General features: G+C 42.2%; 1 protein-coding gene across 1 annotated transcript in view; it reads left to right on the forward strand.

The window, feature by feature from the left end:
- Positions 1 to 18,023, forward strand: part of T265_04435 (hypothetical protein) — a gene marked incomplete at both ends in the record, with an annotated part of 29,114 nt that extends 11,091 nt beyond the window's left edge. The window contains one exon of the mRNA XM_009169180.1: positions 17,855 to 18,023. Coding sequence (XP_009167444.1) covers positions 17,855 to 18,023 — 169 coding nt within the window. The remainder of the gene's footprint in view (positions 1 to 17,854) is intronic.
- Positions 18,024 to 19,290: the final 1,267 nt, after the last annotated feature.

Below are 19,290 nucleotides of genomic sequence, written 5' to 3' on the forward strand. Positions count from 1 at the left end.
CTTCTAATGACTTCAGATGTCCCTGTTTTGTATGGAATGACCGCTGTTCCGATCCACTCCTTGTTGGGCCTTGGTGTTGGCACCAATACCCGTCTTAGTTGTCGCTTAATTAAACCCACTGGGTATCCGCCATCTTGAAAGCGTTTTCTTACCTCGAGCTGTGCTGCTCTTCGGTCGACCTCCTCTGTACACAGTGCTCTCACTCTCCTAAACGAAGCTTTTGTGTCAAAAGCGAAACGTTGCCCAGCAATAAATCCACCGATTGTTTACCAAACCCCTCTGAAACGATGACTTCCCAATCGGTCCCAAACATTTTCCAATTGATTGAGAACTGCAAAGTACCTTGAAAACCGGACCAGCCTATCGGTCACCTTACCGTGAAGATGCGTAGTGCCCCACAAATTCGTCGTCACACAATCGTTTGTACAAACAAAATGTCACCGGTTGTCTGATCATCTCTAGGAATAGTGGCATTCTTGAGTCCGTGCACGCTAAATTGAGTCAGAAATGGCTTCCGAAGTCCGACTGAATAAGTGGTTGGATCGAAGCGACTGTGTGAGATTAGATAGGAAATTGATTCAGAAATAGGCCGGCAAACTTTGAAGTAATATATACCCAAATACTAACAGACAAATTAGCGGCCACTCTGCAGAATTTTTGGATTTTAAAGATTGGTAAAATGAGAGCGACATGAGGTGAGAACGGGCAACCCGGGGTTGAACTCAGTTCAATATTTTAACCGAGAAAAATCTTTGGAATTGGTACCTTTACACGTAGGACTCCTTTCGTTATTACAGCAAAAACAGATTTACATTCGCCTTCATATGGACGAGTAATTTTGTCCCATATTCTGTCCCGCATAACTTGGTTTCTTTGGGAAACCTGGCAACCTGTAAAGACCCGAAACGTCGAGATCTTTGCAGAACGGTTCATCTACATTCAGTTGACTGCGTTCCCTGTAGCAGTTGCTGCGATGAACTAGTTGGAAAATTGCAGAGTAGAAAACCGGTACGATGAAACCACATGGTCGCCTCTTTGTACCGTCTAGTTTAGGGAGATTTCGTTTTTTTTCAGCATTCTAGCTTGAAAGCCTCTGTAAAGCTTTTAGTTTTACTTTTGATGAGCGTGTAGATATGACTCAACTTGACGCATCAAAAGTCTTTTATCGAAGCAGTAGCTAACAGAATGTAGGGGTCATTGATATTTGCATGTTCGAAAAATTGCAGTTCAAGAACTCTTAACTGAATTTCAATCGAAATAAGATCAAGTCCATAAGTCATCCAAATCAAAAATTTAATTGGAACCTGCTCCGTTTGTGGTGAGAGGCTTTAGACATGGTGTTAGCCTGTTCAAATACCCCACGCTCGTGCTGACCACAGTAACTAGTGGGGGCAGCTTCACGTTGCTTCGATGACCATCTCATCCACCCACTTGCATATCTCTTTCTTTTTCCATAGGAGACTTAACTGAATCCATCGGTAATGTTATTCTTCAACCGAACGTGCTGCACAAAGGCTCCCTGAAATTTCAGATGGTACCATAGTCGAGATATTGCAATTTTCCGATTCTAGTTTAGGGAGATTTCGTTTTTTTTCAGCATTCTAGCTTGAAAGCCTCTGTAAAGCTTTTAGTTTTACTTTTGATGAGCGTGTAGATATGACTCAACTTGACGCATCAAAAGTCTTTTATCGAAGCAGTAGCTAACAGAATGTAGGGGTCACTGATATTTGCATGTTCGAAAAATTGCAGTTCAAGAACACTTAACTGAATTTCAATCGAAATAAGATCAAGTCCATAAGTCATCCAAATCAAAAATTTAATTGGAACCTGCTCCGTTTGTGGTGAGAGGCTTTAGACATGGTGTTAGCCTGTTCAAATACCCCACGCTCGTGCTGACCACAGTAACTAGTGGGGGCAGCTTCACGTTGCTTCGATGACCATCTCATCCACCCACTTGCATATCTCTTTCTTTTTCCATAGGAGACTTAACTGAATCCATCGGTAATGTTATTCTTCAACCGAACGTGCTGCACAAAGGCTCCCTGAAATTTCAGATGGTACCATAGTCGAGATATTGCAGTATATTTTCCGATTCTTTTTTTCCAACTCGTTATTACCGATAGGCTAGTTTTTAAAGTACGCACTCTCAAAATCTGACAGCTTGTTAAATAAATTCGAGGTTTTCATTGAAGGGACCCAATCATCCTGGAACTGGTTGAATGGGTTTTCTTCAACTATCGGATGTTTTAGAATCGCGTGATTGTGACAAACACGCTGCGCGTAACACCAGAACTCGTAAACTCAGGGACATAGCACACCTTCAAGCTTTTGTTTCTTTTGTCTGTCTGGAGTTACTTTTTGCGTTTTCAAGGCTTTTTTATGGAATGTTCTTGTGGAAACACTCACTTGAATCATTTGAACGAATCGCGGTTTTCGTAAAGCCAGTGCATTGATACACCATGTACCTCATTGGTGGTCTCTTTATACGGGCAGTGAAATCCATCGGAGCAGCCTATCTGCTAGCGTATGTTCCTTGCCTAGCCAGTCTTGCTTTAGTTCGTTGGCGGACTCATGTTTATCGATCAATTTAAATGATGATTTAATTGTCTGCTAAACTACGTTTGGTCGTCGATCATGGGTTTTTGAGATCGGGTGTACCGGGTATGATGGCAGGTGCAAACAAACTATTGTATCATGTTTAGCTCACGAGCGGCTGTTCCAAAGCCTCGCTCATCCGAAGCTTCTTGTATGTTCTGCAGTTTCTCGAGCATATAATAAATCGGAAAATCTAATACTATTTTCCTGATGGATGCCTGTGAGTGACGGAATTCCAAGCCCAGCGATCGGTTAGCACTCTGGGAGGAAGTTCTCGAACTTGTCCAAAGCTGGTAGAACATGCTAATGGAACTGGTGCTCTACGAGGCCTCTATTGCGGTATAATATCAGCGGTGCCTGGCTATTTTATTCGATAAATTGATGGTCTTCGTCGGGGTGCAATATATCCGTTGACCCTGGAGGATTCGTCGCTCTATTCATTTTTTGTAGAGCACAATATGTGGTGCGCATGTGTTCCGCAGATTTGCCCCGATAGATGGATTTTTTCTAGCCGATCAGTATTTTTGAGCACCCAGTAAACAAATCAATGCTCTTGGTGATACAGTATTCGAAATGTTTGGCTGGATAATTGCCTGGCTTTTACTCGATTTACAACTCATGCTGTTGAAGTCGTATTGCCGGTTCATCACTTTTATGCCGAATAAACCGATAAAATTTGGCGTACACTGTTTTGAACTTTCACGGTATGATCATTTTGTTTAATAGATCAGTACAGACATTCAACCACAAGGGGCCACCTTCTTAGGAGCAACAAGCTGGTCTGTCCTAATGAGCTGCGGTGAAGTACCACCAAAACATGACGATTTTTCACATTTGCCTGGGTGGAGCCAACAGACCTTTGAAATCTATCGATTCATACGCAATTCTTTGACGATCCAGTTGTGACAATTTTGATCAAGTTAGAATGTTTATTTGTCCTTTCCGAAGCATTTTTCATTAAGAGCCGAAAGACTGGTTTCGACAGTAAACGCAAGGAAATAATGGTGCCAACAAGTGGTGCCTGTGATAATTCTTCCAGAACATTTCCGAGGGTTTGTTGTAAAACGCCTCGTTTTTTCATGCACCTTCAGAATCATTTCAGTTTTGTGGATGTATGGCTGCATTCGAAAGCTACGCTTAATCAGGTCGAATAACCGGGTCAGAATAGGCAGTTTTTTACTCGGAGTTCTGGTGTTAAGCCAGTGGCGACAGATTTAACTATGCACAACCCTAGGCTACTAATTGACCATTTCCAATATTCCGGTGAACTTCTGGAATCAAAACTCCCGCTTTATTCACTAGTGACCCTGAATCTGACCAGATTGAACATCATTCTGGTTGCGATCTCCTCAATCACGTTGGATAAAGTCATCATTTTAAGAAATGGGTGAATTTCGAACAAAAATCCCAGAAGCACAAAAGAGACCTTTAATCAAGTTCGAAGACTTGCAGTTCAGTGTCATTATTTGCTGGGGGCACAATCTAGCAGAATTTGGGCAGTGCCTTATAGGCTTTCTAGGTGGAAGTACGGAAAATCCATCCAAGGCACCAAATAAATTTTCTCCTTGATGCTTTCAACGTAGGCTGCTTTCGGCCTAAGTCAACCACAAATCAGACTCCATCGGTTTTGTTTCCGCATTCATAAAATCATGTGTTTGTCCGTGTTAGCCGAACATCCGTGCAAGAATTGCACTAATTCCTTGTTCATTTAGAGCCATCCGGTGGATGTGAGAGGTCAATGGTGAAAAAGAGTTAATCAGAAGTGCATGCTCTCAATCCTGCTATATCGATGAATAGTCCCAGTTCACTGGATGGCTTGATTTCTAGTTTTTTGCATAACATTTGCGAAATGTGCATAATCTTGTAAAGCCAAAAACTAGTCCGGGCAAAATACAGACGAATAAAGTAGGGGGAGTCACAACAAGAGCAAGTGAACTGTGGTTTTGTTATTAGCTTCTGGATAACGATATTTCAATAAAGAGAACCTAAGGCTACCTACCTCTGTGAGATACGAACAAACAGTAGTAGGAAGCAATGAACGTGCAAGTAGACAATGCTTCTGATCAAATGCTGTTGAATAGACCTAATACGCAAGACAGAAAACCTGGGATGGGTCATATGTCCAGTTCGCGTGACAAATTTGTGTTTTATGCATTTTCTTTCTCATTTGTCTTTGTTGCTTATTCTTCTGATAGTTGCTCCATGTCCTGCTGAAAAAAAAACTGAAGAAATCCAACACTATCACTTAAAATTTAAATTCAGCAGCCATAGTTTCTATTCTTAAGAAAGTAAATGGAAAAGTGACTTGATGCGCATATTGCTTGTCAGGTCCAAATGCATCTTGAGGACTCCTTATTTTTTGTCGAATGTCTGCAAATACTTAGTCACTTATTAGTAAAGAAAGATGTTGCCCGGGTTAACCCAAAAGTAGAAACGTCGTAAAATTCCGAAAACCCTTTACTGGTCAACACACATTGCGAGCCGCACCACTCTGAAAAAGGACCATCTGTCTTTTCAGAAATTATGGACACCATGTAAACAGATATCCCACGTTCAGCTGCATAAGTAGGACGAAAACTGCATTAACCATATGAACGACAGTTTTGTTGTTCACTGTATCAAAGGTGTGTTTATTTTCAAAGTGGACAGGCGTCAGTTTTCCTCACTTACATTGGATACAGAGATTATGCACATAAATTCGATGTTTAAAATTGAACTGCCTAAGTTTTTCATAGTTCTAAGATCAGCACACTAATCTATGCTATGTTCAGAGTGACTTTCCTTGACAATTTCACAAAAATCTGAACCAGAGCCTCATGTTAAAATTGCCTTTAGAATGCTAATATTTCTTATGTTTTATTAGGCTTTCATAACTTGCCATCCGAATAGGATTTCTGCGACTCAATCCGCCTACTTTGTACCCAAAATTACCCCCGAATGTGAATTTCCAGCGACCAATAAGGATATATCCGAATTTGCCTTCGTTTCGTGCTCAAGTGTTGATCAACCGAATTCCTTGTCTTTTTTTCTGGAAACATCAGTCATTTGGACTACGCTATTCATCTAGTTTCTCGTCAGATGTTGTAAACTTCTGTCTACCCATCTGCATATTGAAAATTTCTGACGGAATTGAGCAATCTAACCTGTAAGCCTTTATTAAGAGGGCTTCTATGCTAGTTTAACATGCGGACTAGCAGCAGCGACGGAACGGCCAAGCAAAAGTATGTAAATGAGTTTATTCAACTCAAGCACGGTAGTTTTGTCTTTTGCCATTTCCACAAAAGTACCGTGCGTTGAATATGGCTTGCTATCTAGCCCACTAATCAACAGTCCCTGCGGGTTTCCGAGTGGTTTGGGGTGTGTGCACAAGATTCTAATGCTTATGATGATGGTGGTGATGACTGCCGGTGCACCAGTGTCGATCTCAGCGAACCAGACGACCACCCCTAAACATGAATTGTCTATGCAGGTGGTCTCATTTCACAATTCCAGATGCTAAAGGTTCGGGGTATGCGCGCACCGTGTTTGTTTGCTCGCTCGGTCGTTCCCTAGTTTTCACAGATGGCCTACCACTGAGAACTGGTTTCTGCTGTATCTTTGTTTCTGTGTGCCTGTGCACGTTCTTTTCTCCCTCGGCACTACAGTGGAAAAATCAAGACCGCATTATCATTTTTCCAAGGCCCGCTTTCATGCACATGTGCACGTGTATGCGCATTTGTGCAAACGTACAGATGCCCATCACGACCTGGGAGGCCTATCTGCAAAAAACGGAATGAACCTCTGTTCTCTAGTCTATAAGCTACATTTCACCTCTACCTCCACCCACCCAGCTTAATCTAACAACAGACAGTCTCCTCTCAATGCCCCAATGTGTCACTTATTACCAATAAATCAGCCCACCAACGTTGATTTGGAAATATACACCCACAACGTGATTCGATTACCAGTTGGTGTTTGAAAAAAGACCCTCTGTGTCGGTCTGACAAACTTTTATCTCGCGCACACCATGCAAATATTTTGCGATAACATCAACATATCCAAGGCCTAAGTGAATTGTCCAGCCGCACAAAACGATGGGCGGGAAAAGATTAGCTACCTTATCAAATGTATCAAGGCATGAAACAGAATCTGGTCAGTTTCGCACTTCTACAAACGCGGTGGACGAGTCACTGCCGATGATCCACTACTATTTTAGTGCAGACAACAAATATCCATTCCGTATCGCACTTCTACAAACGCGGTGGACGAGTCACTGCCGATGATCCACTACTATTTTAGTGCAGACAACAAATATACCACCCATTCCGTAGAAAACCGAGTTCGAACGAATGTAGCCTTTTCGTACTTCTTTGTCTGGGCCGAAAGTGTCTCCGCCGAAAACACGGAATGCTACTCACCTGTTTGTTGTACTCGATAATGCTTCACACCTTGTACAAGATCAGCGAGAAGACGATCTTCCGAAGCTTAATGGTACCATGACCAACGAATTTAAAGCCTTGAAAAGCTAGAATAAACGGTTTTTGAAAACTCGTCAGAAGCTTTTTTCGATTTTAGTCTGGAGGTAAATTCATTAAATTGGTGGTGAATTCCAAAACCAACAGTGGAAACCCGATTAGTTCCAACGGAGTAAAATATATCACTGCTAGCGCAAGTTTCTGCCAACAGCTGGAGAAAAAATATTCCTAATCTATCACTGTGAAAGCAAGATGGTGTGGTTAGCCAATTTTCTTTCAGCTCATGAGGCCCTGTTTGCTCAGCAGAAAAGTACTGCTGAGGCTTCCTGTGGATATAAAGTCTTATGAAAAGAGGGGGGAATTACTTTCACCGATAACATATCAAACCATAATATATTATGGTATATAATACGATGTACAATATAATATAATATAATATAATATGATGCAAGTATGCAAATTATGATGATGACAAGGATCATCTCGTTTCACTCCGGTTTTGGCGTGCCCCAAAATGGAACATTTAGATGGCTTGAGATAATTTAGGCGCTCTCTAGACACAGCGCTTAATGGATTTCGCCTAAAGCTTTTGAAAAAGTTTTGCAGGGTGTATACCATATTTGAGGAAAACTAGAGTCAAGGACCTGTGAACATCACGAGACGTTTCAAGAATTTCGCTCACCAAGTTCATCAGAAATATGAAGCAGAAGATTATTTCGGAGAATATTTTTACTTTAGCCGGTCACAGTTTTGTACTGACTTGAAAGTTATTTGCTGATGTTTTTGAATGTCCCACAATTAGTTACTGTTTATGTTTCCGTGGCACTGAAGCTGACTGATAGGTGTTCGACGTTGAATTTCTGCAACTAGGCCCATGTATGTGGGATCACGAGCTTGCTATGTTGAGCTTATAAGCCTTGAGTCTGAACAGCTTACTCTAACAAATAGCGCAAATGATCTATGGCACGGGCTTGGTGTTGTAGGCTCAGTGAGGTGAGGAAAAACTGAGGAAATTGCAGAAACCAGTCGGTTCAACATCCATCGAGCGGAAGAAGGCTAGTTCCCTATAGAGGACTAGCTTACTTGCAAACACTTCATCGTGTGATCTGATAAGTCGTCCAACTAAACCATTTTTGCAGCGTCAATGGTTGACGAACAAAAGTGTGACAGTAGCGGTCTTGTTTTCAGGAATGGTCAGTGAAACGAGGGCCACTGATATGCGAACCTCGGGGAATACGTTGTAGATTGTGAACTAAGGTCAAGTCGTATTTTATGCTTCATTCCAGATGTAATTGTCGTTTTAATTCGCATCAAATGAAGTTGTATAGTTTGAGTCTTTCGTCAAATGAATTTTAGCCGAAGCAAAGTGTCTAAGAGGCTAATCTTATGTTTTGCATTACCTTCTCCACGGGAGAATACATCATATGAGATCATTTTATTTGTTCGCTCCAGATAGTCTCTCCAATACTCAGTTGTGCTTTGGTTCCTACTGCAGTTTCTGAAGGTGACACATCCCGATTTATCATTTGTTCGCCTTCCTGAAACAGAACTTTAACGATACAAGCAACTGGAACCTAGTGAATAGTGTTCACTGAGGCTACCTGTAGACCCAAAATGACTGCTAGGGGGAGTCATACATAAGCTTACTCTTAGGTGGTGTCTAGGAGGACCGGATTTTTTCCACTATCGAATCGCATTCTTTAAAATAGGGTGTAGAGCATCCATTAGTGACGAAATTTCTTTTCATTACCTTTCCCTAAATTCCTACTGCATTTTTTGAAATTTTTCTCATTATAGGACCATGAACAAGAATACATCCAACATAAGCTGTCATTAATCTGTTGGAAAGGACCGCATACTTTCACCTTCTTATGAATGCTCGTGGGAATCCATTGAGAAAGTATTGAATGCTGATTAATGTTATTGCATGTTGTTGCGTTTGCTGTCCAAGATGATGGGTTTGTCGATTAGTCGATAAATCTTTAGAGAGTATGTCGTTTACTCATAAAAGCCGGAATTATTTTCAACAGTATTTAACCTGATACTATCTGATCTCTTTATCAAAGACGAACCTGGAAGTTGTTTGGATAACATTATCTGTGTCATTGGTATAAGTTCTATAGTATTGGATTAAACTTCCAAAAAACACTTTAGCTTCAACCCCCATGACATTTTCAGTGTTTGATTGTACAAGCCAGACCGGCAAGAAAGGTGGCTTTAGAGCAGTAGTGGGTGTGCGGAGTAGTGCACGTGTTTCCAGCGGATAATGAGGTATCATAGTAAGATGTGTATGTCCATTCAACAATGGAAACGGTACTTCTGGTGAAGTGGTGAGATTTCCACAGGTGTTGCAACTGAAAACGTAGTGGCATATCTTATGAAAGGAATCTGAGCAGCAACGACGTAACCATAATTTGAGGGGGCAGATCAAACAGTCAATATAGCAGGATTAACCTAGTTGACGGCACGCAGCACTTTTGAGGACCTTGAATAGCTCGCTCTTGTTGTTTCCATTTATTTCGTAAGTAAAGCGTTTGATGGTGGATTTGTCTAGTGATCTTGACAACATAGTTGTAGGCATCTCGTCACCAACAGAGGCAGTATTATTGATGTTCGTTTTTGCAAAGAAGCGAAGTTGCACGCTAGCCATTAATTGTTATAAGAAGTCAGACTCAACCGTTCGCAGTAACTCAACCTCTAATTCAACCTCTAAGAAATACCACACCACACCCACTCTATTAAAAGTGGCAAACAACAAATTCTACTGGATAAGAATGGCCCTTGATGATGGGATGAAAGCTTATCCAGTGCGTCTGACAGCCTATTGTCGCCCCAGATGAGATTCAGCCTCAAGGTTACTAGCTACATAGTCACAGAGCTTTTGAGTCACTTCATCTAGCTTTTCTCTCCCACTGCTGCAATGACATTCTCTTAGATCAACATAAAGAACATTGATAGACCGGCTAGCCAACGACCTAACAATTAGATAGTGCGATGCCTCTACAGCTGCTGTCGGCAACAAAGTTTATATGATTAATGCTTGAGGTCCATACGCTGACAACCATACAATGTCCCCTCTCAGTTGTTTTCTGCTGTCAGTGAGGTCTGGACTGATGACTAGCACCATTGTTTTCTTCGATTTGGTCACAAACGCAATTCCAAATCACGTCATTTTACACAAAGTTCATGAATTACTGGCCATTTTGCTGAACACCCCTATTTTGTACGGGTGGTTAACTGTTTCAAAAGGTTAGATACATGCTGTTTGGTGATAGTTCCGACAGACTGTGGGGCGGGGATATTTATTTATTGCCATGTTGTCCAGCGGCATTAGCGTCCTAATGGCAACAAACTAAAAAAGAAACGTTTTTAGTGGCCAAATGAGTAATGCCATACGGAATGTGATGGATGAGAGAATGCTAGTAAGCTCGGGGGACGAAGGCCTACGCAAGGTTAACGATCACGTGCTTGTTTGAACCCATAAACACTTCAAGCGATCGATCGGCAAGCCGTGTGTGATTGAAAGGCTCCACTTTTTTGGCAGTCGCCCAACGACGATTTCCGTTCCTTCTTATAGCAATGAAATTTATGTGGAAAGTGCAATTGAAGGGATGAGTAAACAAAGACCTAGACGCCGAGGCCGGGACACCAGTGTGATTATTGTTGCTTTCTAGACGAGATGAGCCTTCAGTGTAGTTACTTCCCGTGACGTATTGACCTGGGTTTGTGTCTTTATTCCTGCACCTAGCGGATCAACATCAAGTTGGAATCTAACCCCAATACAAAGAGCACAACGCAGGCACGTGCATCAGTACCTTAATCATTCTCTCGCAATCATTTCTCCAAATGTCACTTTCAAGCAGGATCCTCCGGCACTGAAGAACGTATGTATTTTCGCTGTTCAGGATGATCAAGGCTTTTACGTGTTGTAGCATCACTCGGTTATAATTTTATCTAAAATAGTCACATGTTTTATTTTCAGTACTGGCAATTTTCTTAGCAATTTGAATTTTTGTGGACCTTTTGCTTTATACTATATATGGAAGGCTGGTTATCATTTTTATTAAAAACTGAAATAACTGATTATGGGTTATCAGCAAAACTCACAATAAAAGCTACGAAGTAAATGAAAAATACTGCAAATTTAATGGGCACAAAAACCACAAGGGCACATTGCTATAGGTTTCAAGTGCAATTCTTTGCTATCTTTGATATCGCAGAGGAAGCTTCGGGTGAATTATGAGCATTTGCAATCCTGATTTTATCAGATGTGTTTAGTACTGGTAAAGGAGCGTGTATGCGAGATTTTCAAGAACTTTACGTTTTCTCCATTGCAATAGGCAGCTAAACAAATCTACGGAAACTCGGGGACTGCGCCTACATGATGAGCCCCAAGAAGGGCGAAACTGGTCGTGGGCTGTCGAAGAGTTTTCAGCAATCTTGTGAGTAGTCTCCTTTATGAAAAGCTACCAGTGTTTCTTCCCCACCGATTTACTCGTACTAAGAATATGGGTGGAAAATGGGGAGAGGTTAGTGATACTATCCCTGATTCTTGAAGTGCCGTAGATATGGCACACAAAATATCATTCGCTAAACCTCAGTTTCCATGATTTAAGGAATAGACGGCGAAACTCAAGGTGACAATCCACTGTGGTATTCGAAAATAGAATCATTAGGGGTAGCAACGTAATTGTTGACACCGAAGCTTCGTTGCGGTACAATCCTAATGCCTATGTAATTCTTTCTATTATCCCAAAGCTACAAAACGACTGGATGCCAAGATGACCTGGTGATGACCTACCCTAAGCATTCTGAAGTGCTTACAATTACAAATATTCAGACGGATAATTTCGGAAATGGCAGAACAAACGTCATCGACGGCTTAGACGGCATTTCTGGCATCCTCTTCAGCCAGGCACGAAAGAAACGAGGAAACCCAACCTGACATAGCCTACAACGTTTAAACACCTCATTCTCTTTCACACTCTCCTGCCAAGGTACACATTTTCCACCCCGAAATTTGTGCTATGTCGGAAAAGACAGAGGACAACATTCGCCTTGGTTGGCCAGTGCGACACACGGCTAAGTTAAGGCAGTTGATTGTCATCCGTCTTTTACACGACCGAAGAAGCCTTTCAAAATCATATTGAACCACTCAAGTGGAACAGGCTGTAGATATTGCCAGCACTTTTCGCTTCTCCAAAATTTTGATTTCTGGATGAACCAGGATTTTCTGTTTACGTGGACGCTAGCTTTTGCCTGGCGCAAGAGGATGCAGCGAGTTGGTGTGTGGTTGGGAATTTGACCTTAAACATTCAGCAAAACAATGGCCGTACCAGAGATCAAATGCCTGGAAGTGGTTGTCTGAGTGGTCCATTAGGCAAAATTGTTATACACAGTGCAGCTCTTGGATGTTCGCAGGTTTTAAGCTGCTCCGGATATTGACACTGCAAAGTAGCAGTTTCTGATGAACAAAGCAGCAGAAGGCGCTCTCAGGGTCCCATGGTTCACACCTCATCCAAAACGACCAATCAGTTGGGCCTTAACAACGCAAAGTCCGTCTACCTGAACTTCATGGCGTTAGATGCCACAAAGATGCCTGAGTTCTCAGCTTTTTTTGAAAGGACATCCAGACTGTTATGAAAATTTCCTTGGTAAATTTGGAGCTCCAGTTTGCTGAGCCGTAAGCAACTACAATAAATAGGGACGGATGATCCCTCATTCTCTATGTCAAACGAACCGCACAGAAGAACAACTACTCAATGGCATCCAGTCGAATAGGGCCTCCTCCGCTAAATGACCTTACAGTAGCTGCAGTGGATGCCGCATTACCGGAGGAAAGCAGCCAGAGGTGGGGAGAGGACGTTGCGGTATTCAGCTCAATTACTGTACCTTTGACCTAAATCCTCGTCTCTAACAGAAAACACATCGATGCCGAAGGAGTCCAACTTGCCAATGAGAACATTCTGTTAATCTGCGTGTTTCTGTGTACAAAGGTTAGGGGCAAATAAGTGTTTAGGGCTGAAACCGAGGAAGGACGCTAAAGCGTTGCCACTAGTCTTGGTGCACAGTGCACAAAACCGCCACTCCCTCTTTTGAGAACAAGCAGTTGCGTACGTAGTGCGTATGTATGCTGACTATCCGCCTGACCATCACTTCATCTTATTTTAGGGTTTACAAGTTTGAGATCCATAGTATATTAGGAGTACAGCGTTACGGAATAAAATTTGGAAAGGCCATAGTTTATTGTGAGTCACTTGAAATGGGGTTGAGTGTAAGATTCATTTCGGTTCATCATGGAAAATATGATATCCACTGGCCAAGAGATAGGCCCCAGTCAAAGCCGGTTGTGCCTTTGCTTTTCTCTTGGAAACATGTACACCTAAACCAGCGAAATCGCAAATGTCTAGAATGATGTCACCAGTGCCCCACCTTCCCTTTTTACTTATGCTTCACTCACTGAGTAAGAAACAGCAAAAGACATGCTGCAGTGACTTCGTACCGCAGACCTCCATAAACGTCGTTATATATGAAGGCATGCTTTTAACTCTCCATGAAATTATGAAATGAAAGCAAAACGACCTTCGACGAAAAGCGGACCATCGGTTTTAACTCGATAGAATATCTTTTGATAAACATTCGTCTCGTTAAATTTGAAGTACTGAATCTAATGCAATCTTAATAGTAGGATATGCAAGAAATTGCAGCTAACTGGAGCTTTGCACCGTGCTTTTCATCAAAACTAATTAAACTTTTGTTTTGTTCTCGAGGTTTTTATATTTAGTTTCCAATAGCGCACTCTGCAACACCAGGAAACATTGACCTTTATTTGAGATTGGGAATTGGCCGTAATCCAATCTTTGTGAGACAAAGTTTGTCACCTTAACTCTTTGCGGTTTGCTGAGCGAAATGGATCATCCCATCGGCAGTTCTCTATTTGTGCTTTGCAAAATCACACTCGGGTGATTCGATCTTCACCAAGAGCCCCCGATTTGGCACCGAGATAAACCCAACCACACCCACTAATTAGCTAGAAATCAACTTGTGGCTAAATTGATCTGGAAAAGTTGGTGCATTTACGAGGAGGACGCTGCATCCTGTTTTAGATATACTGTGTGGCGCACGGAAACTAACGTGTTTGTGTCTTACACATCGAGAGCGATTATGACGCCAAACCAAATGACACAAAAAGTGAAAACAACAGCACCAAGAGGCGTGCATGGCTAGAATTTGTGCTTTATTGCATTCGAATCACATGCCAAAGCGAACGTTTACAAGTCAATTGTTTCACCTTGCGTGCATCAGCTGATAGTTTTGTGCGGCGTCAGTAGTCAAGAGCCGACTGTCGGTAATCATGATAGTTTGCCTAATTGGGCGTTACTGCAAGTTCCGTGTTATTGACTTGCCAGTGTCCATCAATTCTCGAAAAATGTAACCTGTTGTAGTGTTCTAGCAAAAAGCTTACTTGGGCAGAGAGATTATAAGGTTGCTGAAAATTCTTCGACAGCCGACAACCAGTTTCGCTTTTCTTGGGGCTCATCAGCTAAGCGCAGTCCCAGAATTTCCATCACCTTTATGTTCCATGTTAAAACAAATTGCATGAAATTAGCGAAACACACTCATTTGCAAACGAATTTTGTTTTCCGAGAGACTCGTCCGGAACCCAGCTGAATCACTCTTCTGTGATGTTTCCAGGCAACTGAATGTGCTACACCGGGCCGCCTCATGTTTCAGTCACTACGATATTCGAGATATCACGATACATAGGTATTCGTAATACACTACCTATAAGGTTGCTGAAAATTCTTCGAAAGCCCACGGTGTTCCTTAAGAGGTTTATCTAGTTCCGTTAGAGTTCCTGGAAAGACGATGGATGGATGTAGAGTGTAGTGTGATGAGTCTAAGAAGGAAAGGGGTACAGGTTATACAGATATGCCTGCCACTGTAGATATTCGTGACCAGATGAGTTCGTCACATTTATCGAGATACCGATTCGATTTGCCATGTCACAACCATCCAGATAGCCGTCGAGACACTATCTTGCGTAGGAATGGCCGAATTCACTTTTATATAATGCGATTACAAAGCCTACTTGTCGAGAATCTGATAAAAAAAAGTCCCGATTGCACTATACACCATCAACGTGTAAACCAGTGCACAAAATCCCGACGACTTCATCTGCGTTGACAACATACAACTGGTAAAAATGACTGAGCTAAGATTCATTCTAAGAATTTTAAGTCACACCAACAAGTACCGAGTATGTAAACCTGAACTATGGGTTAAAAAGAACTGCAGCTTATTGCGTTCCTGAACCCTTATCTAGTGCATAAACTCTTCTGAGCCCTCAGTATGTACGACTCTAAATATCCTGACAGATTCTGCCTTTTTCAATTTGGAGACTGTGAGCTTGAATTCTGAAGGATAGAACCAATCCAATGAATCCAACATCGAATTAGCAATCCATTTTTCGTTCAAAAATAGTCCTCTACAACAAGTCAGCGCAGCAGATGGTACTATCAAGCCTCTCCTGAGAATGGTCTCATTTCCAAAGGATCGCACACCCACTCATGCCCGACAGGAAAATCTATTACGCGCTCCTCAGAGTAGTATACCCTCGTCAGAGGAAAACCTTGTGAAAGATTTCACCAATAACTGAAGGGGTACAAAGTGTGGGAGTCTAAGAGGGCAACGAACTAGAATGTTTAAAAAAACCCGTATTCTTCATTGATCAACAAGACAGCACGTTGAGATATCTTGAGTTGCCTGGTGGAGGACTACTGTTCGCACACTGCATTGGTGCTGTTATTGTGCCTACCCAGTGTGCTATGTCTTCAAAGGTCGAGTGGTTTAGGACAACCAAACAAACAAACAACGGAGCTTCGATAGTTAGAAAATAACTCAAATGAAACATAGATTTGACGGAAACTCGGGGACTGCGTCTACCTGATGAGCCCCAAGAAGGGCGGAAACGGTCGTGGGTTATCAAGGAATTTTCAGCAAACTTATGAGTAGTGTATTACGTTTGAACTCAGCGAAACATTAAAAAGAATGATCACTGAAGAAAAAATTATTCCAAAATTCTTTGTCTTGATAAAGGATATCTACTTATAGGAGAAATTCCTTAAAAAACAGACATGCAGTTGATGGTTGTGTTGGTATACTCCGAAATTAAAGGTATTCATTTTTAGAGAATAGTTAATAGTTACCTTTGAACACAATAAACAGTAGATATCCCACAAGCTTACACTTATTTTTAGCAATTTAACGTTTGATCTTTATTAACGAAGCGAAGGCCTAATTGAAACGGAAGTATTTTCAGACGAACTAGTAATCCTCTTCAGGATCGTTCGTTTCATCAAGTGTTCGGGGTTATTGAACATTGGGGATTTCAAGAAAGTGATGGCCTACCAACCGGATGAAAAGCAGTAATATTCTCACTGTGTGACATCTGCTCACAGCCTGATTTTGTACAGATCCTGTAGGAATGTGTCGCAGAACCTTGGTCCACTGAACTAGCTCAGTGTCATTCAGCAACAGTCGTGTGTACAACACTCCATATCAAGAATTAAGTATTCGATGGGTTGAATATCAGACAAAGCAAACCCACACACCCTTTTTAAACGCTCCAAGACATTGTGAATATGAGTCATTTAACTGTCGACTGAACCTTCTGTTAACCCGGCTAGCGGCTCCAAGACATTGTGAATATGAGTCATTTAACTGTCGACTGAACCTTCTGTTAACGCCGGCTAGCGTGCAGACGAGTAGTTGCTCGTTTAACATCTGTGACTGAATAACTTCAGGGTAACTAATGTGCCATGAATCCGGCTAACGGAGACCACGATATGCTGACTTCCTCCATGTCCGAAAACGCAGTTCAGGCAGCGGTACCTTTGATCAATGAGGCAAAGTTACAAGGTCAAGCCTGTTGGACGGTAGTCTGAGGACTACACCTTCCCCTTTCTTGAGCCCACACAAAATGTCACTTCCGGTTAAATGAAGTCATACAGCCAGACGGGCGGTGCCTTGGGGCTAAAAGCAAAAACGTTACAGAAGTTGCTCAGTGCAGCCATAAGGGGAAAGATAATGTAACAACGAAACAACCTTTGCAGTCAGTTGCCATAATGAAATCGAAGTAGCTCTCTGTGAACAGGTCCTCGTTGTCTTTACGTCAGCAAAACTATCACAGTTCTCTTGCCCTGTAAATTCTGTTCTTTAGATCAATATATCAACCGACTCAAGCGGAAAGTTATCAGTAATAACCTGAAGTATATTTGAACATGAAAAGTAACAAGCTCCCGATAAATCATGGTCAAGAAGTGAGACTTTCGTGGATGAAAAAAGTGTTTCACTTCCTGGAGTAAAGTTTCTTTGTCACCATTTCCTGTTGAGTTGAGAGGAAATCCAACAGAAAGACTTTTAGATCCGTTCCATTTCTTCAAGGAATACTGCATGTTCAAAAAGATCTACTGCACCGAACACGCTCAATAAGGGCCTACAGTGCTTACAAAGGGTTATAATAGAGTCAACAACCGTTGGAGTCAGGTTAAAAAAGTGGAGTGCTTTCCGATTCGGATATCCACTCGCTTGTTGCGCACGCCGAGCCTTGGAAGCAGAAAACACATAACGATAAACCCCAGACACTCAAGGGAAGAGCTCGATGGGCATCTAATAATGATAAGAGACTGTTCTGACTATCAAACACGTCAAGGATTAGGTGTGGAGATTCCGGAGGAACTCATCTTCACAAAATGACTACCGTATCCTGCTGCAAAAGTCTCAACTACATCTACTTTTTTCAGGCAAATTGGTTTCAGAGGGATGAATGCCGATCGTTCACATATCGCAGCGGAAGCTGACATCAGTTCAGCTCTTGGGTTCTGCAAAAGTCTCAACTACATCTACTTTTTCCAGGCAAATTGGTTTCATAGGGATGAATGCCGATCGTTCACACATCGCAGCGGAAGCTGACATCAGTTCAGTTTGCTCTCGGGTTGAGTCTGCATACTATTCTCCGAACAGACTGCATACGAGCTCTCACCGTGGTGTGCACTAAACCGCACCGCAGGTTCCTTCGGAGATCTGGGCAGGTATCGGGTAGTAAAGCCTCTTTATAAAGGTCGCCTCGCGTTTGAGATATTTTCCGAAAGCTTCATCAGCTTGCCGTTTAAATTTCCAGACGAATTAGAATCACTCTGAGGTCCCATGCAGCCGAAGGGTATTGCATTGCTAAGTGGTAAGTTTTACATTCATATCAATTCATTATGCATTTTGATTTTTGAACTCGTAAGCGAATGCTAATGGTGTTCTATTTTGACATTGACTCCTGAAGAACTATCGAGTGAGCATATATAATTGCTCAAGTGGGACCAATTCCAAATCTGTATTGTCACGTGATTATATCGAGACTTGTCTCCATTACCGACCGATATCTACTTCCTCACGAGTTTTTCCTGCTCGATCTTTTTGACCGGAGGTACACCTGTTTGCTAACGGAAGCCGAACCTATGTCTTATCCCGAATTTCGAGTGCTTTTTAGTGAAGCAAACTATCGGATGTTTGCTCAGCTCTGAAGACTGTGTAAGCAAACCACTTTAATGGACGAACTTCTGCATGCACCACCGATGAAGAATGGCGCAGACTTGAGGAGCACTGGGAGCTGGAGATAAGGTTAGATTGAAGTCATCCTAAAGTCCATCCGTGTTCCAAATGTACAAACCACATAGAATGTCAAAAGACCTGTGTTTACACATTTGGCTAACGTTCCCATATAGACCTTGTCGTCTTATCTTTCGGCTCTCACTGAGCACAACTCCCAAGAGTCGTTGTAAGTTAGGATCATTACACAGCTGCCACACTGCTTCAGTCGCGTACCACACGAGTGGGCCACCATTGTGGCGTTCTTCCCGCTGGTGGGTAGGCGATAGACAACGCTGGCCATGCGTACTAACGAGTTTTTTCTACACCCCGGGTACATAGGCCCTAAACCGGTGTGCATGTTGGTCGTGTTAAAGCGGAACCCTATACTCAAGGAACACTTCTTCCATTTGGACCACTAAACCATTAACTTTAGTGAATTTCGTTCGCTGCTGTTGAATTTAGCCGAGACTTACCAGTACATAGAAATCAGCCCATGGTAATGATGTTCGCTCTTCAGACGTTTCACTGCCACGGTGACACTGAGGATTTCTGGTTCAACGTGAACATGGATCTGTGATCGTCCTGCGCATGTAACGAT

The sequence above is a fragment of the Opisthorchis viverrini genome, assembly GCF_000715545.1.
Source record: "Opisthorchis viverrini unplaced genomic scaffold opera_v5_73, whole genome shotgun sequence".
NCBI lineage: Eukaryota > Metazoa > Platyhelminthes > Trematoda > Opisthorchiida > Opisthorchiidae > Opisthorchis > Opisthorchis viverrini.